The sequence below is a fragment of the Epinephelus fuscoguttatus genome, linkage group LG18, assembly GCF_011397635.1.
Source record: "Epinephelus fuscoguttatus linkage group LG18, E.fuscoguttatus.final_Chr_v1".
Classification (NCBI taxonomy): domain Eukaryota; kingdom Metazoa; phylum Chordata; class Actinopteri; order Perciformes; family Serranidae; genus Epinephelus; species Epinephelus fuscoguttatus.
The window spans coordinates 19279130-19302442 of NC_064769.1; the positions used below are offsets into that span (position 1 = coordinate 19279130).

The following is a 23313-nucleotide window of genomic DNA, read 5'->3' on the forward strand; positions in this document are numbered from 1 at the left end:
TTGTGCTTCCTGCAGTCTGTGCGTTCATTCATGTTGTTTATGTGAGTGGGATGAGGAAATGAGATTGTCTGGTGTCTGCAGACAATGAATGTGGCTTCTCTCTCCTTTAATTTCAGGTTGTGGCTAGTATCAGAATCATATATACTCATTGTCTCTTATCCAGTTCTTTTTTTTTTTAATGTAATGTGACACTGATGACCCAGTGTAACCCTGAAAGAAGCCCAGAGTAGAACAACAAAATGTACATGCCAGAATTGGCATTAGCGTCTGTGTGTTATGTATCTGTTCCTTTTATATCTGTGAGTTTCCCCTTGTATTAGTGGGCTGTCTACAGTTGAGGCGTGTGGTTTTTATGTACTGTGTTTAACACCCGAGAAAGACGTGAGTATGGGTGGATGAGAGGACAATATATAGCCAATGCTCAGATGATGTAAATGTGTCTACAGTCATGTTTTTTTCTGTACTCTTAATGCCGTGGTTACTATCGCTTTAATTAAGGTGTATAAACCCATTGTCGTTCATGTTGCAGCACATCAATGAGCATGACAGACAAGATATAGATATATAGATACAACATCATCAAAGTAACATGAACACAATTTAATGCAATTAAGTGCAACAGTGCCACAAGCTACAGCCACAGAGACTTAAATCCTGTCTCAATAAAACCCAACCATTGTGGTCTCAACCATATGCATTATTGGCATGGCCATAATGAAATTCAGTATTGACAAACTTGTACAAGGTTTACAATGTAAGAGACATTAAATGGTTTACGTGTTACTGCACTATGTGCACGATACAACTTACGATTGAGATAATATACTGTGTCTGCATGGGTAAATTTGTAGACAGTGAGCCCCTGGGCACAGATATATGCAAAATGCCCCACCCCACAGGAGCAAGACACATGGACTTTGTGGTAGTTTTGCCTCTGTTACTGTATTGTTTTGCATCACTTTGTATATATATGCAGCTTTTCATGGTTTTGTGTCTCTTTGCAGTAAATTTGTGTGTGATCATTTTGCGTCTCCTTGTGGTTGTTTTGCAGATTTAGTAGTTATTTTGTCTCTTTGTCATTCCTTTGTATCTTTTTTTTTTTGGTCTTTGTGGTAATTTTCAAACTCTTCCTGATCGGTGTGTGTTAATTTGAGTGATGTGTTGCATTTGAAGGTGTCCAGGGGCCCTCACATTGCGGCTCCTGGACCTGTGTGTGGTAGGCTCATCCATGAGATGCAGTTTAACAATAAAAAATAAAGTGAATGTTGATATTTTGGGGGTGGTTGCATATGAATGTGTCATATCAAAGTGTCCCTGTTCACTTTCTGTGGTATAATTGTGATGATTAACTTAATGAGACCTTAATTAATTTGACCTGGGGCTCATTAACTGTAATTATCACATGTGTGAATCAGGCTCTGAAGATTTTCATGGATAATGTGGCTGAGAAACTTTTCATAAAAATATTTGATATCTGTTTCTGACTCATCTGGCACAGTGAACAAACCTTGCATATGCCCAGGGAGTGGAGGATACGTGTGTAGGTGTTGGCGTTGCACGGCTTAATGTATAGGCTACTGTGACTTTAAAGGGGTGTTGGTTCCCTGAGAGGTAACAGACAGGTTTAATTCAGTCACACAGACCACATCGCACATCTCGGAGCCTCTCTGCCTTTATACCACTGTTGTCTTCATTGCATCCAAGAAGACATCCTCCAAGATAACCGTGCGTGTCAGCCGCTACACCCTTCCCGGAGCGATGGGAGGTACAGGCGCGGTTATTATTTTCCTGTCGTGAGCCCTGTCATCGTTTTTATTTCCCACACTGGCAGTCTGATCTGCATATTCATAATGTTTTCTCCCGTGACAGAGGCCGAGACGCGTCAGAAACTGCTGCGCAATGTGAAGAAAGAGGTTGGTTGCATTTTTTATTTCTCTCTCGCTCATCACAGTTTATGTTTACTGGCGCTGAACGCTTGGACAGTGTGTGTGTGTGTGTGTGTGTGTGTGTGTGTGTGGCACCGTTCATCGGGTCTGAGCCACGACTACGCCACAGGCCTGTTTATCATCTAGCTGAGCATTTATTGTGTTATATATAAGAGCGGATGCAATTAGGCTGCCGGTAAAATGATATGTTTTTGACTGTGGTTAGACTGGCGCAAGATGATGGTGACGATGGTAGTGATGATGATGATGATGATGATGATGACGATGATGATATAGATGATGATGGTGGTGATGATGCTGATTTTTTTCAGGAGACTACACATTCAAGAAGCTCTGTACAGATTCATTCGTATATATCCATACAAAGCCTGTTTTTTTTTTTCATATCCTGGAACAGTCCCCACCCCCCCTCTGAAGAAATCACTGACATCCCTCCCATCTTATTATCTCAAACTTAAAGGTGTGACCTTGGCATCTATTTCACTGATGTTTCAGTGTTAAATTAAATGCAAAAACATCCAACCCAGACTGGGGTGATTTATTACTGAATAATGAGCCATTTGGATATTAATGGAAAATATCAGGGAGCACCCCTCACACTCATCCAAACTGCTCAGTGACTCCATGACTCCCCAGGGAGAGAAAACAGGATGTTTTATTCATTGCTGAGAAAGACCGGTGCTTCCAGTCTTATCGTGTCCGTGCTCCCCCTCACCTGTGACTCATTGCCTCTCAAACATCCATGACTCTGGTGCTAGATCCTGCAGCAAGGAGGGGCTCAGCCGTGATGTATAGATTTTAAACACATCATAGAACTAAAATTATGGTCTTTCAGTATGTACGTTTTTAGCTCAGGTTGACAAAGCAGACTTTTCAGGCTCTTTATCCATATGAAGAACAGGGACATAAACAATTTTGTGGTCTACAGCCATCTTGTCTGCAATATTGTGATTCTAAAGGTCAGAAAATTCTCTTAATGTATGACAGGACTGTTGCAATACATGTTTCTCTTGTTCTGTCAACATACAGCACAGAACTTAACATTAAATTCAGTCAGTTTTACAGTTCAGTGTCACTTATCAACACACATTTTTAGGTTGTAGGAGATGACCTTTTCAAAAATGTTATGAGTTACAAATAATGTATATATGTTAACGTCAGTAAATACAATAATGCAACAAGCGACATGATGTAAAATTGTGTTCATTGAATGACAACAAGTCAGTTGAGAAAGCTGGCATTTATAAAGTTACTTCAGGTTCGGCTGGGAGACTACAAATGTAGAAAAGAAAGCCTATGTTACAAACACGGTTTTAAGATGTATGCATTTGCGTGACAGAGAGGATCTTGCATGATGCAGCGTTCAAGGGACTAAACGTCAGGATATGTCTGCCATTTTTAAAAATCTGTTTGTCACAAGCTCTCCAACTTTATGAAAGTACAGTACTAAATTGCAGGAGTGCCCTTTAAAGCACACAAGAAGAAATACTTGTACTCACCTGGCAGTGCCCTGTGACATTCTTCAATGATCAGTGGTAGGTTTTTTTTAAGAACAAGAGCTCCACAACATCTAGAAAAAGTAAAAAACATTTGAGACTGGAGGGATATCTCAGGGTTTCTGCGCTTTCCTCTCCATGCTCAAGTTGAAGTTATGAGATGAGACAGCCGACAAAAGGACTTAATGCATGTCCATTCATTCTTTGTATGGGTCTTGGGGGGGTCTCAGCTGACACTGGGCAAGAGGCGGGGTACACCCTGGACAAGTCCTCTGACTATCACAGTGCTAACACACACATACACTCCTACGGGCTATTTAAAGTCACCAGTTGACCTTACCTGCATGTCTTTGGACTGTGGTAGGAAGATAACTCATGAAAACCCACTCTTACACGGGGAAAGTCCACACAGAAGGGCCCCAAACCCAGATTCGAACCCAAAATCCTCTTGATGTGAGGTGACAGAGCAAACCACTGCACCTCTTAATACATGTGTTATAGTTTTAAAAGGATCCAAATGTGTTGGAGTGCATGTCAGAGGTTAAGTAGGGAGACAGACAAGTTTAGCTAATAAATGAATAATTTGCTCTGTATGTTATCCTCTTAAATGTGTTGTGGGACTGTACCACTCCTTCACTGCCCGTCACAACCTCTTGTAACGTATTGCCCCATTGTCTCCTGCTATGTGTCTCATTTTGACTCCCTGTCACCTTATGCAACTGTGTCAGTCCGATTTGGTCTTGTCTCACTGTGTACCTTTCTCTCCTAGGTGAAACAAATTATGGAGGAGGCAGTAACGAGGAAATTTGTGCACGCCGACAGCAGCCACATCATATCCTTCTGCGGTAAATGCTTTTTTGTGATTGCATTGCACACCGAGCCATCTTTCTCCAGCAGAGTTTCCCAAAATTCAGCGGACATGCTCAAGGCCTTTTCCATTAGCTTTAATGGTGAACACAGGAGGGGGGTATAAAGAGGGAGAGACTAGGCAAAGTAAATAAGAGAGATAGAGTCATTTTGTTTGTGCATCTTAGAAAATGCCTTTTTTTTGCCTAAAATAGTTCAGCCTTTTGTATCTCATTTCAAAAATTATAGCACTGGACATGCTGTATTAGATAGTAAAGGTCACAGTAGTTGTTACAACAACAATGACATGTGCAGAGCAGATGGTTGACATGAGTTTGTGTCAAGCCATCACCTCCTATGAGTTCACTCTCACAGCACAATATGGTCCCTTACAGTCTGTTCAAGCTATGAAAGTCCTAAAAATTTCTTTTCATAATGCTATTATGTATGTCTATTTATATTTAGTGAAGGTGGATTGATAGATGGATGTGTATTAAAGTAGACTCACACCCTTCAAAGGTGTTGATACTAACCAGGAGTGAGACATGTGTGATTCACATCCCTCATATCCTAGCAACGGAAGACAGTGTTGGGCAGTCTGTTTCTACTTGTGGCACCTGTGCCTGCTTTTAAGTTGTCTTTATAAATATATATTACGGCTAAGGTTTCACAAAGGGAAAATGATAGTGTCCTCATGAGATGAAGACAGAATTCAGGGGCACAAAAAAAGACCCCACCTTATGAAAACAAAAAAAAACATTGAAATGAAATAAAAAATGAAATCAAATCAAATATTGACTAATGCTCTTTGTTCGTGTATGTGTGTGCAGCTGTAGTGGAGGCCTGCATGCTTCATGGGCTCAAGCGCCGTATCGCAGGCCTGCTGTGCAGTAACAAGGTCGCAGCACTCTTTATGAAGGCGGCAAAAACCTTTTCGCCTGCTGAGGAACTCTGCAACAAGGTCCAGGAACTGGAACAGCTCATCGACAACAGGTGAGATGTTAACTTCAGCCTGTGAGAGGCCAGTGACATAAAATCATTACGTGCATTTGTTCTCTTCTTGTCTCGTATATCTCTGTCAATTGTGTCCTACTTTTATGTGCCATAATGCATCCTAATTTCTCATCCTGTCCTGTCCTATAAATGTGATTCATTCTGATGACCAATGAAGACATGTCATATGTCAAGTTTCCTTTTCTGTTTTTCAGCAAGCAGAACAACTCCTCACTGAGTAATGACCGCAGTCGGCAGTCCAAGCTGGCCAACCTCCCTCCTCAGGCACTGAAACACCTGTGGATCCGGACTGCACTGATGGAGAAGCTCCTGGACAAGATTGTCCTTTACTTGGTGGAGAACAGCAGGTATGGCTATAGATCATTCAATGCAATTATAAGCTACTGGCTATAGAAGACTACATCCATTTATTACCATCATTTTGTTGTAAGCAGTTCTCTTCAAAATAATGATTCCCTAACTGATCTCAGAAACAGCTGCAGGTGTGTCTATCTTTTTTTTTAAGAATCTCAGCTTCAACAGTTTTCTACTTAAAGGTCATGCAAAACATTTTATTGTTCTAGCCCTAGAACATATCATGTGGTTACAGCTATATGTAAACAGGAAGTTGGGTATGATTTCCAAATCATAATGTTCTAAATATTGCTTTTTGCAGTGCCTTCTATGAGAAAGAAGCCATGCTGATGGATCCGGTGGATGGACCAATTCTTGCATCTCTATTGGGTATTTATCTACACATGGACCACATTGAAACAGTCCTACCTTTCTTTTTGCCTTACTGTTCTAACTAATAAAGGTCCAGTGTGTAGGATTTAGGGACATCTATTGGCATAAATGGTATATAATATTCATAACTATGTTTTCATTAGTTTAAAATCACCAGAAAATAAGAACTGTAGTGTTTTTATTACTTTAGAATGAGCCGGTTATATCTACATACAGAGCAGGTTGGTGGTGCCTATTAAGGAATGAGCACAGGGGCCCAAAATGGCCAAGAACAGACAAAGCTAACACTGGCTCTAGACAGGGCCATTCATCTTTTTTTTAGTTATCGTGTTGACCATCGTAGTTCTCCTAAATGCTTGGCACACTAGACCTTTAAGTTTATATTATTCATAACTTAAAAACATCTAAATTACTTTAAACATATTAACCTTGTTTTACAGTGGGCCCTTGTGCTTTGGAGTACACCAAAGTTAAGACAGCAGACCACTTCTGGACGGACCCATCTGCTGACGAACTTGTTCAGCGGCATCGCATCCACAGCAGCCACTGTCGGCAGGATTCGCCCTCCAGACGGCCTGCCCTGGTTAGATAGTGAAATAATTAATTGATTTTAATCAAATAATCAGCTATAAACTACTGTGTGTAATGATTCTGATGTCTTCTTAACCTGTATCAGATCCAGAAGAGACAGTCCAGTGGTAGCATGGATGATCGCCCTCTCATGTGGGTGAGGGACTATGTTGAATCGCTGCACCAAAACTCCAGAGCCACACTCCTGTTTGGAAAGAACAATGTCCTGGTGCAGCCGGTGTGTTTTTATCTTTTTCTCAGTTTAATACAATAATAGTACAATCCTTCAAGAGAGGCTTGTTTACTCTCTGGAACTTGGATGCATCTGTCAACTGATATATAATCAACTTATCTTAATAGTATTGTAAACATGTGATTTGAAAGCTCTGACTTGTGTCTGCAGAGAGACGACATGGAGGCCATCCCAGGCTACCTTTCTCTCCATCAAACTGCAGACCTCATGACACTGAAATGGACACCCAATCAGCTGATGAATGGCAATGTGGGGGAGCTGGATTCTGAGAAAAGGTTCGCCTGATAGAGCCTAATAAAAACAAATCTTGTTTTCGCACAACCGACTCAATGGCTCCTATTCTCTCATCTGTCTTCCAGTGTTTATTGGGATTATGCCATGACAATTCGTTTGGAGGAGATTGTGTATCTCCACTGTCATCAGCAAGGTACAGAAATCTCATTTTAATGTTTTAAGCACCCAAAGTAGGAGTTTTAAAAGTTATTTATTGTGTTGTGCATTTCTCCAGTGAACAGTGGTGGAACAGTAGTTTTGGTGAGCCAGGATGGGATCCAGAGACCTCCTCTACATTTCCCCAAAGGAGGCCACCTACTCCAGTTTCTCACCTGCCTGGAGACCGGCCTGCTACCTCACGGACAGCTGGACCCACCGCTCTGGAATCAGAGAGGAAAGGTCAGCATGAACATAGGATAATAAAATACCTACTATGCACTAATGCAACATTTCTGTACCTCCAGCTATGATCAGTTGTAACAATTCTCTCCATTCACAGGGAAAGGTTTTCCCCAAACTGCGAAAGAGGAGTCCACACGGCTCATGTGACTCTGTATCTGATAAGGAAGATGATGAAGCAACCGATTATGTGTTTCGGATCCTCTTTCCTGGCAATCAGATGGAGTTCAGTACGTGTCTTTAATCTTCCTGCTCTGCCTGCCTGAGCTAATCTAATAAAACATCATCAGAGATTACATCTACGATTGCATTACTCTCTTAATACTCATTTACAGTTCTAACAATTTCACTTTAGATAAATCTGTTTCCCCATCTCATATATTCAGTGTGCAACTTTCTAATTAATTTCTCTCTAATTCAAACTGCTACATTTTATATCTTTTTCCTGCCTATTTAGTGCCTAAGTGTCCATTTTACATTATAGTCCCATTGACAATAAGGAGACTTGATACGGACACACAATTTAAAAAAAAAAAAAAAGCTTTTCATTTTATTTGTAGGCATGCGCTTTTATGTCCATATCTATGAGTATTTCATCTGGTTTTATTTACCGGTAATGATAATGATGATAGTAGCAACGGTAATGATAAGGGCTATTATGCTGTGCAGTGGCCCTGGAGCTGATGGACCAGGGCGTTAACATGTGGCAACCGACACCTAGAAAGTCCTCGTGCTCCTCCTGCTCACAGAATGGCTCCTCTGATGGCTCGCTGCCTAATGGCTGTAATCAGGAAAGGTAAGTATTTCCTAGGGACAGGCTCAAAAATAAATTCAGAATTAATGCATTGGACTAAATTTGCCATTTTCCCTTTCCTACCAGGGCTCCCTTAAAGCTACTTTGTGACACCATGAAGTACCAGATAATCTCCCGTGCTTTTTATGGATGTGAGTACAAACAACTGTTGGTTAACTTTGATTCACTGTGTAATCCCTTCATTCCCGATGAAGCAATAGCTCTTGTCATGATGTTTTTCTATCCTCTCCAGGGCTTGCATACTGCCGTCATCTGTCCACAGTCCGTACCCACCTTTCTGCTCTGGTCAACACCACCATAGTGGACCCTGATGTGCCCTGTAATGCCCGAGGAGGCCTCTCTGTGGAGGTTTGGAGCCGATTCCTCAAAGACAGCTCTGTAAGTTTGACACTGAAACACCAAGCCACAGGATATATTATTTGGTTTTAATTCACTACGGTATTAAAGGGACCCCAAAATCAAAAATACATACTTTTCCTCTTATCTGTAGTTGCCGAGTTTTGGAGATATCGGCCGTAGAGTTGTCTGCCTTCTCTCCAGTATAGTGAAACTAAATGGTACACGGTGTGTGGTAGTCACAAGGCCAAAAAATAAATGTGAAAAACTCAAAAGCAATGTCTCTTTCGAGAAGTCATGACCCAGTTAATCCACAGACGTTGCCGTTAGCAGTTTCGTTTCATGTAGGAACTATTTTCTTTCTACCAAACTACTTCTACTGACCATATCACTGCGCAGAAGACGCATGCGTCCGCTGCTACCTCACCTAGCACCACTGAGCTAGCTAACATTACAGCTAAGCCGAGAAGAACGGCATTAATGTTTACATCTTGCACTGTCACGACCACATGCAACCACAGACACTTCCCTCTGTGTGGTGTGTGGTACAGTTGGAACTATATACAACAAGGTCTGCAGATTGTCTTGAGTAACTGGGTCATGATTTCTGGAAAGAGACATTTTTTGTGTGCTTTGAGCACCACAAGCCGAGTGCCATCTAGTTCCATTATATACCAAAGAAGGCAGACATCTCTACAGCTGATATCTCTAACACTCAGCTACTCAGACCAAAACAATCTAGTCTGATAAATAGCACTACAGGGAAGAGGAAATATATGTATTTTTTATTTGGAGGTGAACTGTCCCTTTAAACTGATCTATTTGGTGTGATTTCAATGTGCATTGATAAATACCAGACTTAATTTTGTTCAGGCGTATAAGGAAGAGGAGATACACAGGCTTGTGTATTTCGGTGGTGTGGATCCCTCACTACGTAAAGAGGTCTGGCCCTTCCTGTTGGGACACTACGGCTTTAACATGACTGAAAAATGCCGGCAAGAGGTATTTCTATGTGCTGCCAGACTGTAGTACTATAAGGTAGAGATATACACCACGGGGTGTGTTACAATCTTTGTTAACACAGGGTTTCTGTTTCAGATTGACGAAAAGATACGGACCATGTATGAGCAGACCATGAAGGACTGGCAGGGCTGTGAGGCCATTGTCCGTCAGAGGGAGAGAGAGAAACACGCTGAGGCCCTCGCCAGATGTTCGTCTGGAGCCAGTGTGGAAAGAGGGCCGGTGCAGCGGGACTCCACCATCAGTACAGATGCAAGTTTGACCTTTTGACATTAAATGTGCTGCGTTATGTAACCATTATCACAACAGATAAAACATGAAAGGGGAGTGCTTATAGTATTATGAGGAGATTTCTGAGCAAGCTGGCTGATAGTTGTGTTTTTGTCTCTGGTGTGATGCTTCTCTCCACTGCAGTCGTCTCTAAGTAGCAGCTCAGATCCACAGAATGTCGCCTCGCAGAGTGACTCCAGCAGCAGCAGCAGTGCACAGGTAGTTCCTCATGAGCATGAACATCACAAGAACATTTATTTTCCATGAAATAAGTGTTACCTAGAGGCCTGCAGAGAGAGTGGTTGGAGGACCTGCTGTGGGACAGTCAAGGTGGGCTACAGGAGTGTTCCAGGGCAGTCTGTGGACCCGGCACAGAGGCACCTTGTCAACAGAGGGTTGCAGGAGAGGAAAGCCACCAGAAACATGAGAGAGAGGCTGCAGAAAAAGCCTCACAGTGGCTGTGGATCAAGAGGGCAGATCCATGGTGTAGTGCGCTGTTTGGACACAAGACCCAAAACACCCTGGGTTCATCACTGACGATGTTTCCTGCCTCTCATTAAAATCAAATGACTAATGTCAGCTTTATTTTTTCTCACAGTTGTATTATTACTAAAAGAATAGTGGTGCCTTCAAGGGCATGCCAAGATCTGACATTTCATAGTTCACTGGCAAAATGAGCTGAGCTGTGAGTCAAGAAGTTAAATGGGAAAGTTAAATAGTAAGGTAGATGCAGACAACATATAAAGACTTATTTGAGTTTTGTTGTTTCTTACATTAAAAAGAAGAGAGTCTACAGCCATGCTAGGCTCTGTGAGTACTGGACAAAATTTTTGACCTGATGATGGCGCCATATAATAGGTCGGAGGTGTGATTACAAATCATCCTGAGGGGTCATGTTGGAAATCATTCACCACTTTCCTTTGGTTACCAGGTATTTGGGTCGGTTGAGGCAGTGGATCAGATTGAGACTGAGCCCAGGGTTGAGGAAGGAGAAGTGCAGCCCAGCAGTCAATTGAAGGACATCACGAGTGGCACTGCAGACGCCCCGCAACTTCCCTCCTGCAGCCCGTTCTCCCCAGACCTGTCAGATCAACGCACAGTTTCAGAAAACAGCCTTCTTGTAACAGAGTCAGCTGTTGAATCTGCAACCAATGAGCAGTCAGAGGAAGCATCAGAGGTGTTACATGAGAAAGACAAAACTGGATCAAAGCCAAATGGAGAGGATGTAATGGAACCAGTAGCCAAGGACGAGGTTTCAGAGACAAAGGTGGAGACAGACTCAGAGGGTGAGGTGGTTAAGGACTGTGGAATCAGTGAGTCGAGACAGACATCTGAATCTGAAGAAAAACCTGATGCAAAAGAAAAAGACACAGCAAATGAGCAATCTGCAGATTTAAAAGCAGTAGACACAAATACAAATTTAAGAAGTGCTCCAGAGAGCACTAATGTTCTAAAGCTAGAAAGAGAGATTCATAATGAGTATTTCCAAGCACCTCCACTTGGGCAGATCTTGACTTTTCAAGCGCACAAGAGCAAAGGTCTGGAAGTGGAGCCATTATGTCCGCCCGCAGCAGAAAAAGACACTAATCCAGAGAGTGAAAAGAAGTCGGAGATTTTGGACAAACCTGAAACAACTTCTGAAAAAACCCCATCACAAATTCCAAAGGCCTGCACCACAGAGTCAGAAAGAAAGGATGCCGAAGCAGCAGTGTGTGACTTGGCTGAAACCAAAAAAGCTGCAGAAATTCCATTTGAGAAACCAGGTTCAAACTCACCTGTCAGACAAGTCCTGAACGCTCTCCAGTCAGCGTCAAGGGGCAGCCTTTCTCTATCGTCCCACTCTCGGCAGTCTCCGGACACAGCGGATTCAGACGACTCTCCTTCTGCCCTGGAAATGGAGGACATTCCTGCAGGGACGTGCGTGACATCTGAGGATATCAAGGCCAGGCCTTTGGCGTGTCTTGCTGCACCTCCTGTCTCCCTTGCGCAACGACAGAAAATGGCTTCAGAGGACCTTGCCCCAGATCACCATCTGGACACAGCCTGTAACACCAGTCCTGAGGGCACCGACCTGGGCCTTTCTGAAGAGGAGCCTGAGATGGAAAATGTGCTCACTGAACCCGAGTCTGCAGAGGTGGGAGGCACCAAGCATGATGAATCCTCAGAAGAACAAACCTATTCTGTAAGCATTACACATAACATGCAGAAATACTTCTTCTTTTCATCATGAGCACGCATTAACACTTAATTATATTTTTGTAGCAAGAAACACTGGACATGTATTTGATTAATTTACATCGCATCGACAAAGACGTCAGACGTTGTGACAGAGCGTATTGGTACTTCACTCCTGAGAACCTGGAGAAGCTGCGTAATATCATGTGCAGGTAAATGTGTCTCCATGGCAAATATCTCTAATGTTTGTCTAACCCAAGTGAATTAAAAAAAAAGGTTATCTCTGCAGTTACGTGTGGCAGCATCTGGATACAGGTTACGTCCAGGGCATGTGTGATTTGCTGGCTCCCCTGCTGGTTATTCTGGACGATGGTCAGTGACTGTTTTACTGCAAACTCCATCAGTGTACACTTTGCTGTAATGCATTTAAAAGTGTATATAAATGGCTAAATTATTTTTTAAATGTGTGTGTGCTTCCCAGAGGTTATGGCATTCAGCTGCTTCACTGAACTGATGAAGAGGATGAACCAGAATTTTCCTCATGGAGGTGCCATGGACTCTCACTTCGCCAATATGCGTTCTCTGATCCAGGTATGTACATATGTGCACAGCAATACATGTGCATGCATGCATGTGCAAAAAAGCTATAGTGTAATGGTAAAATTTTGTTGTTACACGGATAGATCCTGGACTCTGAGCTGTTTGAACTGATGCAGCAGAATGGAGACTACACTCACTTCTACTTCTGTTATCGCTGGTTTCTACTTGACTTCAAAAGAGGTGATGGGAAGCAAACGGAGGCATCATGATTTTGCTTGAATTGGCCATTGAAGAGATCTGAGCATTTTACATAATGTGATAGTTACTATAATCTAAATTCTTCTTCTTCTTTTTTTCCCCACAGAAATGGTGTATGATGATGTGTTCTCCGTGTGGGAAACAATCTGGGCAGCCAAGTACACCTCCTCTGAGCACTTTGTGCTCTTCATTGCTCTGGCACTTGTGGAGATGTACAGGGACATCATCCTAGAAAATAACATGGACTTCACAGACATCATAAAGTTCTTTAATGGTAAGATGAGACAAGAGAAGTATTAATGCTACAATACAGTGCAAACTGTTTTGCCGATTGCCAGCTGGCAATTTCAGCTTTGATAATGTAGGATACTTTAAAAGTAAAACTCACTCACTCAGTCTTAAAGGTCCAGTGTGTAGGGTTTAGGGGGATATATCGGCAGAAATAGAATGTAATATAATAAATATGTTTTCTTTAGAGAATAATCACCCGAAAATAAGAATTGATGTGTTTTTGTGACCTTAGAATGAGCTGTGTATATCTACATAGGGAGCATGTCCTCATCCACAGAGTCTGCCATGTTGCACCACTGTGTTTGTACAGTAGCCTAGAATGGACAAACCAAACAGTGGCACTAAATTTGCAATTTTGCGTCTGCCACCGTAGTTCGCAGGCCCTCCGCAACCAACCAAAGAGCTCCAGAAAACCACTGACTTTTTTTAAATGAAACCAGTTTAAATAAGCATGTCTGGGGGTTTTTTTGGAAAGGAAGAGACCTCTGCAGATAATTTAGCTCCTGGTAAAAATGTCCTGAACATCTTGATTTTAAGTTACCAGAGAAAAAAGCAGGTGCTGGGCTTGCAGCTAAAAAGCTAGCAGCCGAAAAGCATTGGAGAAACACTGATTTGTAACGTGAAACTGCTTTATTCAGTGTTTTCACTGGTGTCAATCCCCTGTCCATTTGTTTTGAAGAAGGGACCTCTGCGGATAATTCGGCTCGCGGTAAAAACCTCCTGAACAATGAACACTGGAGGAATCCCAGCCAGGTGTCCAGGCTTGGCACATGGGTGAAGTTTCAGCTGGTTGCAATCTGCAATCCTCCCTGCGAGACTACACTAAATCCTACACACTGTACCATTAACACAAAATATACTATTAAATATCATCAGCATTGCTAAACAATTTGCCTCTTGTGAGTTAATGTCTTTCAAACTCTCTCCTCAGAAATGGCAGAGCGACACAACGTCCCCCAGGTCCTGATGATGGCTCGAGACCTGGTCAACAAAGTGCAGACGCTCATAGAAAACAAGTGATGCTGCTGTCCTGCTGCTGCTCCCATGTTTCTTTGTGCTGAATTGTTTCAAAAATACTGGCACAACCACTTAATAGTCATGTATTCAAGAGGAATGGGAATCAGTGTTTAATGAAATGCAGCGATTGGTATGTGCTGAAAAGACAACTGGTCATTAAAACTGGCCATCATTACATAAGATAGTTGTATAACAACTTTCCAGTTTCTCCTCTCTATATTCAGGAGATGCAAATATTGCCAGTAAATTTATTTTTTGAAGTGTTATTGTTCACCCAGTGAATGTACCCTTGTTGAAACTGCTTCAGGATGTTATTTATTTTGCCTTAAATTGAGCTATTTTTTCAGGGATACAGCAACCAAATTCCTTCACCGTATTGTTCTTCTGCGAGGTTGATTTTGTTCAGTTACACCCGCCACACATCTCGTGATACACTTGAATATGTTTTCAGTATTATTATGATTATTACGTTGTATTTATTTTGCTGAAATTGTAGCTACCATGATGAAACATCTTGTAATGCACTTGAATATATTTTCAGTAATGATATCTGGCATTGTTAGATGATTTGGTTTTATGAGAGGTACTTTAGAGGAGGTTGTGTCCACATAGCATGTGTGGTTTGCTTCTCAACAGCCATTCTGAGGACCACTCGCTGGCTTCTCTGAGGCTCGATGGTCCTCGTCCCGTGTTTGCCTCTGATGCACAAAAGCTTGCAGGATATCCGGACCGAACCTGGGAACTCTGTGCAGTCCTGCATGACTGCACACAGTCTGCATATACAGTACTGCCCTCTGGTATCAAGCTGTCATACTCTGTGCTCCTTTTATCTCAGACTTCCTCTTTGCATTGATTCGCTTTTATTTCTGTGCACACTGGTTCAAACTCTCTTCTCACCTTACATGACACAGTGCTGCTCAGGCTGAAGTATTCAGCATTATCAAGACAGTACAGTGCTAACAGATTCTGCTTTCTTGCAGCGCCATGATAGCTGCTGTGGTAAATTCTAATGGGGTGTGCAGTGAAGGCAGCATGCTTCCTTTACACTTCTCTTTTTCACTTTCATCTTAAGATCAGTTCCTTGGTTTTCTGTCTCTTTTGCCCTGCCAATCTTGGCTGCCTTGTCTTCAACACGCTCTAGTTCATTTTTGTTATATGCCCAAACTTTTGGCAACAAGCCTTACAAGAATTGTTGATACCTGTACTCTGGACCTCTCATTCAAGGCTTGAGCCAGTGTCAGACACTTTTCCTCTGCTGCATTTTGTCTCCTGTAAAGCTAGTTTGAACCAGAAAGCACCTTCCACCTTGATGGGCTCACCTCCTTCCTTCATTTATTCATTCCAAGAGCAGTTAACTTTTGCTCAGCCTGCTGAATTTTATCTGCTGCCCTCCAGTTCCTTGGAGAGCTCTCTTTTTGGCCCGACTGCACACCTCGTCACACAAGAGTTTGTTCATTGTGCTGTACACACAGTACTGCTTAGACTTTCAGAACTTCAGCTACTTTTAAATATGATTTGTCGAAGCCCTCATGAGGTTTTCACAATCTCGCAAGTACCAGAAGGTCAGGTTATTACATTTAAAGGGTCATATAAGGGTAGCCAGTCCGCGGTATGTAGCCATTCAGATACTTTTGGTTTTATGTGTGTATGTTTACACTACTTAATCTTCTGCTGCTAATCCAATTTCATTTGTTCAGCTGAAATGAACATTTAACGTCAGTGTTTACTTACAGAAACAATGTCCCGGAGACCCTGACGTCAATAGCTTAAATTGGTCTAATAAGGTTTAATAGGGCCTGTGAATCTGATCTGTTTCATCAGGTCTCGACACATAAATACAAAACTATGTACATGGCTAGATACCAGCATGTCAGAAAATGATTTATTGGTGCCACTCACGGTTGCAAAATAGCCAAAACACACTCATGTTGGGTTCACTGTGGCTAAAATACCAGTGTTTTGATATCACTGCTAATGTGTCTCCATATGATCTTCTAAAACATGCCTGAGTATTGCTGTTTGTGTATTGCTGTGTTTGTTGTCAGAAGATTTATTGTAAACAATGTGTTGAAAAGAAATGGACTAATTGTATAACTAAGCTAGAACATATTTATTAAATGCAATACAATGTCTGTATATGGGCTTTATCTGATTATAATGAAGAGAAAGAAGTATGCCATTGGAAATAAATATATATATATTTTTTTTTTCTGTCTTCTCAAATTGTCACCTGGTATAATTAATTTCTTGTGTATTAAAAATATTATATTTTGCATCCCATGCATCCCCTGTGCCATCTTTGAACGACCAGATCCTTAGTAGTGTTCACTTTAGGAGTGCTTTTTCCCCCAGTTCAATCTAAAACAACACTCTCCTCTCCTTATGTAATTTGGAGGAGCTGCAGGACAAAAAACTCAGTCCTTATCCTGCACAAAAAAATGCATTCCAAAGTTCAGCTGAAGCTAAAGCAAGGCTTCAAAAAGAATCCTACTTTATCTTTCCTCCACTGCTCAGAGATTGTCTGGCAGAACACAAAGAGGGAATCTCATGGCTTGATACTTGATTTGGCTGAACTGAACGAAACTTTTTAAAGGCTCTTGTGAAGTCATGCAAGAGGGTTGTATTTCAACCACACAACACCCCATCTGACATTGAGATTGTATAAGATACATTTCAGGATGTGCCGTATGTTCACAGACCATTAGTGTGGGATATTTGACAGCTTACTGCACAGGTAACATAGCAGCTGGGCATTTAGAGGAAGAAGATGAAAAAGGAGAACTCTTAAGGACCAAAATTATCATTAAACCTATAAGCCATGTGTCTCTTATTCACACAGCACAATACCTGAGTAGATCTAAGACTTCTAAGACCTCTGCCCCCAACAGTAAGTCATTATCCTGTTCAGCTCCCTGACATGTGAGAAACCATAGAGTGGCTTTACACTATGACTTAGGCAATCACTAGGGTTGCCCATAAAGACGGATGTCAAAATAGTGTAAAAGATGAAGTTGTCAATACACAATTCTGAGATTTTGTGTACTTCATCTAGACAAAATAGAGATGTTTAAAGATACTGTTTCCATTGACTGAAATAGTTTACTTGATAGAATTCAGTGTTGTGAAAATTCAGTTCCTGAATTACATTTCTGAAATTTACCTCACTACTTCAACCATGATATCGAAGTATTGTCATTTGTTTTCATGAGAATTGGAGATTTATTTAGGGAGATTTGATTTGCAATCAGCCGTTTACAGTACTGTCTACACTAAGGCATTTTGCTGTACTCAATTTTTGACATTCAAAAATCTGGCTAGTTTGTTTGAGGAGTGCAGGCTGAGGACGCTGTGAAAAAGGTTGGTGTTAATTGAGCAAAAAAGGAGGGGATTGGTTTAAATAGTTTTACAGTTTTTGAGAAAAACCGGGATGAACTTCATAATTCCTGATTTATGGGATCCCATCTGAACATTTTCACAGCAATTGGGGCTATTTTGGTGGAGGTTGCAAAGTCGTAGCATGTACGACACATTTCTTATTAATCTTCAAAGTTTTAAACATTAGATGGTTGCTATGGCACCACCATCAGGACAACTAGCCCATAAGGCCAGATGATCAAGTCTGGCATAGGACCTGACTCAGTGCAGTGCAGTGTTTTGTTAAGGCAGATTTCTTTATAGGTAGACAATTAAGGTTATCAGCTTCAGGCCTGTTATTGTCCCTCCTGGCTCACTGGGGTACTTGAATAATTACAAATAACTTCTGTGCTTTTCCCACTTAATAATTCGAAATGTCTGCTGTTAATAAGGCCCTGATCTACAGCCCACTAGTTGTGCCAGGTTTTAGGTCAAGGAATGAAACAGGCAGTAAAAGTTTACTTTTTATTGGTAAAGAAAAAAAAACAAAACACAACATTAGAGACGCATACAAATTAAAGTCCACCTACAGGCCGCCTCGGTCAGAGGTTCACACATTAAAAAATAATCTGACAGGTGAGGCCCACAGTAAACGTGTCACTACTTTAAAAAGGCTCATAAATCTTACGTTTCAAATCAGAGTAGGATACTGATCAGCTTCACAGGTTCTTAGATTGGCAAATACTTCATACTTAAAGCTACAGAAATGCAACACACAATAAGGAGAATCTTGTCAAGAAGCAAGAAGCAGTATGACATTTAGCTTGATGGCTGCATCATCGCGTTACTTGTTTTGGACATTAGACATTACCATGTCGAGGTTTGACTTCACAACCCAGATTTCTTTATAAAAGAAACCTCCATTATGTTATATGATAATCAAATAGTTACCTCGCTAAAAATTGTTTTTAGATTCCACATAACACATATGGGTGTTTACAGAACAAAGAAAAAGACTTTAAGGCTGTGGGGGGGAGCAGGGTATTCAGGTGATCATGACCATGGAATGTTTGTAGCAAGAAATTATGACGTATCCTATGAGGAGGCCTGGGGTTAAAAAAATAAAAATAAAAAGTAGAATTACAAAATATTTTCCCCCAATTCCTCTATAAATGGCTGGCCTTTTTACCGGTAATGACGTGGCGGTGGGCTATGGTGCTGTGGAGGGTGCCTCCTGGGGGGTGGGCTATGGCGCGACATAGCATGGCGTGGAGGTGACTGGTATCTTGGCGGGGGAGATCCTCTGTTATGGTAGGGAGGTGAATAGTGACCCCTGGATCTGGAGCGAGAACGCGACCGATTCCAGTTGGGAGTGCCCCTCTCCTCATAGACACGGATGTAGGCAGTCTCGCCCTAGAAAAGAAAAATGTTGGACATTTGTTCCTTTCTCCATTGACAATTTTTTCCCCTACGATGGTGAAGGCATGACCTGCCCTGCTCTTTCTCCGACTGGCTACTACTTGTTGCTTATGTTGGTTAGCAACGAAGGGTGGGTCATGCCTTTGTCATCTGAGGGGGGATTAAAAAAAAACTTGGAAAATTGGACAACTGAATCTAAAAGAACTCACTTGATGTGAACGGAACTCAGTCCGATCCAGTCTGCGCAATGCATACTCCATGTCCTCTCTACGGAGAAACTCCACCACACCCTCTCCATCACGCTGCACATCTGCAAAACAAACATCTCCTGCCTCGCGCATATGATCCTTCAGATCCTGCCAGCTCCCAGTTGGTGGTAACCCTGGAATAGGAAAAAGACAAATGTCATCTTAGGTCCTGGTGTTACATTACTTATCACTTCAAATCATTGCAGGGACAGGTTCATCTATTGCCCAAAGCCTAAACCCCTTGAATTAAACAAAACCTTTACTAACAGCTTTTAAGGTATTTTTATGAACTATGAGCTAACAGCAACTGAAATTTAAAGTCTCAAATTGAATTTATTGGGTCACTTTTTTTTTTAGTGAATCTCAATATTTTTAAACCAGAACCCCACAGTGTTGTACTTCCAGATATCTGCTCTAGTACTACCAGTCAAATCAGGCAACTATGTACCTTAAGACTTTAAAAGGGTTGGTCTTACATAAGCACTCAATTTCTACAGCTTGTACAAGCATGCTTGTATAAACACCAGATAAATGTAGCATACAACAAAAAAATTATAAACAATGACAAAATTACACCTACCAGTCACTATAGTTGATGTTTGGGATTATGCAGCCAACATGAGCACTTTCAGTTTACTGTTTTGGTTTTCAAGACATAAGGAGCTGACTTGACCTCATCCACTTAGTCCCCTTGACCTCCAGTCCGCCATGAGAGAGAGAAACATATCTGCCTACGACTCATGACGTCCTCTACTAGTCCCCTTGTCCTCCAGTCCACCATGAGAGAGAGAGAACCATATCTGCCTACGACTCATGACGTCCCCTTCTAGTCCCCTTGTCCTCCAGTCCGCCATGAGAGAGAGAGAACCATATCTGCCTACGACTCATGACGTCCTCTACTAGTCCCTTTGTCCTCCAGTCCGCCATGAGAGAGAGAAAGATAACTGCCTACGACTCATGACGTCCTCTACTAGTCCCTTGTCCTCCAATCCGCCATGAGAGAGAAACATGTCTGCCTACGACTCTTACGTCCACCATCCTACCACTCCCTTTGACCTCCAGGATGCCGTGAGAGAGAGAGAAACATGAACTGGCTATGACTCATGACGTCGACCTACCAGACACTATGACCCGGAATTCAGATCTTCGAGTTGGGGGTCCAAATCTTCCCCTAGGTCCTCCTCCTCCTCCACCACCACCTCCCATAGGACCAAATTTAGCACCAGAGGATCGAGGATACTCCACACGCAGCTTGGAGTCTCCATATCCATATCCATTCCTTCCATAGACGGCATCGTCTGCATCCCTAAGAGAAGAGAGCAAAGAACCCCTTACCAAAGTACGCTTGTTTCACTAGCGGACATAGAGCTGGAAATGCCGTCTCCATCCATTTCCTGCTGCCAGTCACTGGAGACGATATTATACCATAAAACTTAAGGTATCCAACCTGGGGAATGAGATTCGACTTGCCAAAGACCATCCCTAAAACTCACCGTGGGTCTTCAAATCGGACGAAGGCAAAAGGGATAGTGCCTCTATTATTCTTCAATTCAATGTCACGGATTTTTCCATATTTGTAGAAGAGATCCTCAATGTCTCTCTCCTGGACATCCACAGGAAGATTCCCCACATAGATCCGGCCGTCCGACATGGTGATTGAGTGAGTTGCACTGCTGACACAGAATGGGGGCACCTGCGGATGTTAGTCTGTTTGCACTACTACAGGCTGTTAATTGAACAGTGAGCTCCAAGTCCTTCTTCTCCCTTAAGATCACTTCTTGCTTTCACAAATAGCTGTGGAAGTGGTCCTTATCCTAATCCTAGTTCCAATCCGAAACTTAGTCCATCCGCTTCCAATTCCTTAATTTAGACAAAAATAAAAATCTAGACCAGGGATGTGGCCATGACAGTTGCAAATGATGAGTTCAAGACAAATGGTACAGGCCCTCGGATCCAAGCCTGAAAGCTTTAAAACACAGGGTCATGAATGTCCAACAACCTTAATGAATAGTTACAGCATTATACAGCTAGAAAGTATACACCGTGTGGAGAAAATCTACTGGCAAAATAACTCTTGAGTAACAAACTTACACCTGCTTAAATAAACACCACTTTCTCCGGTCTGTGTGTGTGTGTACCTCAATATACACGGATGAGTGATGAATTAAAGGAAAAATAACATATTTTCTGATGGTTCTCAAAACTCCCATAGGTGGGCCGTTAAGATTTAATGATGGTAAAGACCTAGAAAATGATTCACGTTGTTTACATACTCATTAACCCTGTGTGATCTGCATTTGTTATGGTACTCTACTGTTATTTAGCATTGCAGTGTTGTATCGTATGCCTTAACATGAATGTGTTGCATTTTTGTTTTAATATCTTGTCCACGTCATTTACAAAATGTACAATGCAATGCAACACCAAACCATAGCTTTACATATTGTCATAGTTCAGCACACATCTGATAACGTCCTCGACAACGTATAATATTAATTACAACATATATATATATATATATATATATATATATATATATATATATATATAACTCAGACGGATTTATGGAATTGCAATATAATTTGCAGGTGTTTTTATTTTTCAGGGCAATATAAGATCAACGTGGCGGACAGCGGGCTAATTATTAATAATAACGTAAATGGTGGTGAACGCGTAATGGCATGTCAGATATTCAAAAATATTTCCCTTGTATAAGTATAAATTGTATATCATCAAAGATGTAATAACGTTAAAATAACATTGGTCTGGACTTATTTACGTTTCCAGTGCCTTGAAACTCGCGTAACGTAACAGCAGTTGGTGAACCGATCAAACCTGTTATCATTAGCTGTCTGCCAGCTGAACACCGCGGTTGATAGGCTGAATATTGGATTTAACAATAACGTTAGCTTATATATAGGGAGCGTCTGGTCAAGACAAAAAAAAATAACAGTAGTTATAAGGCAGGTAACGAAGGTGGCTGCCAGGCTTTAACCTGTTTACCCTGGTCTAAACCTGTGCTGCACGATGGCTAAACTAGCCCGCAGCTGCTAGCTAACTTTAGCTAGCGTCAGTTATAACGATTAGATTGCTTACAGGGTACAAGCACTATATTCAATGTAACGTTACATTCTTAGTGAGCGACCATGAAACAGAAATCATTTTAACTGAACTCTTTATTTTGACACTTGTAGCCTGACAGCTGACGCCAACTTAAGACGTGTTATAGTCCAGTAATTACGATACCATAATCAGTCTCTTTGTTGATAAGGTAAGGTCAGCTAGCCGAGCTAACGAGCGTCTGCTCGGCTAAAATGCTACTATATTTGTCACACTGGAATACAAATTTTGGACAATACACATTAAATACGTGAAGTAAACAACACTTAAAATGCCAAAAGTGCGTTTACCTTTCAAAAAAAGCAAGGGCACCTTCTTTAGTCGATTTAATGCTAGCAGTTCGCACGCTGTGCTGCTTCCGTGTTAGTTAGCAACATTAGCTAGCGGCTCTGTCTCTTCTTCGACTCCACATTTCCGGGAGACTGTAGTAAGGGTTAGTGCAATGCTGCCACCCGCCGGAAAGAAGGGGAACATGTTACTGATTTAGGCATATTTCACCCCTATAATACAACAGTCAAGTAGGCTAGGTTTAATACTTATTTGTATCCAAAACAGTTGTAAATTGTAAGAAAACAAACCAAAAATACACCAGAAAATATTTAGCATGTTGTAAGCTACCCTGCTCCCTTTCCTGAGCCACCGGAGCAGCTAAAGCATACTAATCACACACCACAATGCCCACAGCAACTCAATCTGGTAAAAAAAAAACAAAAAAAAAACTAAACATAACACTGAAGTCACATTTGCCTCTGTGGTGTATCGCTAGTGGCACTGTCCCTGTCTACCAATGTAGCCCCATGACTCCAATCAGTCATCAGATGCTCCATTTCCACTTGAATCACATGATGCCCCGTGTTGTTTTTTAATTGTTACTTGCACATTCTCACATTTTCTTTCCCAAGGCCCTTTAGTTTTCACTTCGCCTCTG

At 41.7% G+C, this 23313-nt stretch overlaps 2 protein-coding genes across 5 annotated transcripts; one reads left to right on the forward strand and one right to left on the reverse strand.

Moving 5' to 3' along the window:
• Positions 1 to 1773: 1773 nt before the first annotated feature.
• sgsm1b (small G protein signaling modulator 1b) lies at positions 1774 to 16468 on the forward strand. The gene is made up of 24 exons (XM_049604688.1): positions 1774 to 1913; positions 4212 to 4287; positions 5119 to 5281; positions 5497 to 5649; positions 5958 to 6025; positions 6469 to 6611; positions 6705 to 6836; positions 7002 to 7126; positions 7211 to 7278; positions 7360 to 7523; positions 7624 to 7753; positions 8193 to 8319; positions 8404 to 8468; positions 8570 to 8715; positions 9547 to 9675; positions 9772 to 9945; positions 10108 to 10182; positions 10895 to 12145; positions 12226 to 12350; positions 12428 to 12510; positions 12620 to 12729; positions 12822 to 12918; positions 13043 to 13210; positions 14159 to 16468. Exons 1-24 carry the CDS (start codon positions 1851 to 1853, stop codon positions 14245 to 14247), a joined length of 3924 nt encoding a protein of 1307 aa, XP_049460645.1. The 5' UTR covers positions 1774 to 1850; the 3' UTR covers positions 14248 to 16468.
• Positions 16469 to 18109: 1641 nt separating this feature from the next.
• On the reverse strand, positions 18110 to 22822 carry srsf9 (serine and arginine rich splicing factor 9). Of its 4 annotated transcripts, none has more exons than XM_049604377.1 (5): positions 22676 to 22822; positions 20759 to 20938; positions 20384 to 20571; positions 19227 to 19399; positions 18110 to 19011 (listed from the first exon to the last, which is right to left on the reverse strand). In XM_049604377.1, exons 2-5 carry the CDS (start codon positions 20914 to 20916, stop codon positions 18784 to 18786), a joined length of 747 nt encoding a protein of 248 aa, XP_049460334.1. In that variant the 5' UTR covers positions 20917 to 20938; positions 22676 to 22822; the 3' UTR covers positions 18110 to 18783. The 4 variants fall into 4 exon arrangements, with proteins under 4 accessions (XP_049460334.1, XP_049460333.1, XP_049460332.1 ...); XM_049604376.1 differs by having other exon boundaries at positions 20759 to 20935; positions 22676 to 22820; XM_049604375.1 differs by having other exon boundaries at positions 20759 to 21231; positions 22676 to 22788.
• Between the last annotated feature and the right edge of the window lie 491 nt (positions 22823 to 23313).

Coding starts and splice junctions, on each gene's coding strand:
- sgsm1b (XM_049604688.1), top strand. CDS start 1,851: ATGTTTTCTCCCGTGACAGAGGCCGAGACGCGTCAGAAACTGCTGCGC. Junction 6,837..7,001: donor ACAATGTCCTGGTGCAGCCG/GTGTGTTTTTAT, acceptor TTGTGTCTGCAG/AGAGACGACATGGAGGCCAT. Junction 13,211..14,158: donor CATCATAAAGTTCTTTAATG/GTAAGATGAGAC, acceptor CTCTCTCCTCAG/AAATGGCAGAGCGACACAAC.
- srsf9 (XM_049604377.1), bottom strand. CDS start 20,916: ATGTCGGACGGCCGGATCTATGTGGGGAATCTTCCTGTGGATGTCCAG. Junction 19,400..20,383: donor ATTCCGGGTCATAGTGTCTG/GTAGGTCGACGT, acceptor TTCCTATTCCAG/GGTTACCACCAACTGGGAGC. Junction 19,012..19,226: donor CTGAGTTCCGTTCACATCAA/GTGAGTTCTTTT, acceptor TTTCTTTTCTAG/GGCGAGACTGCCTACATCCG.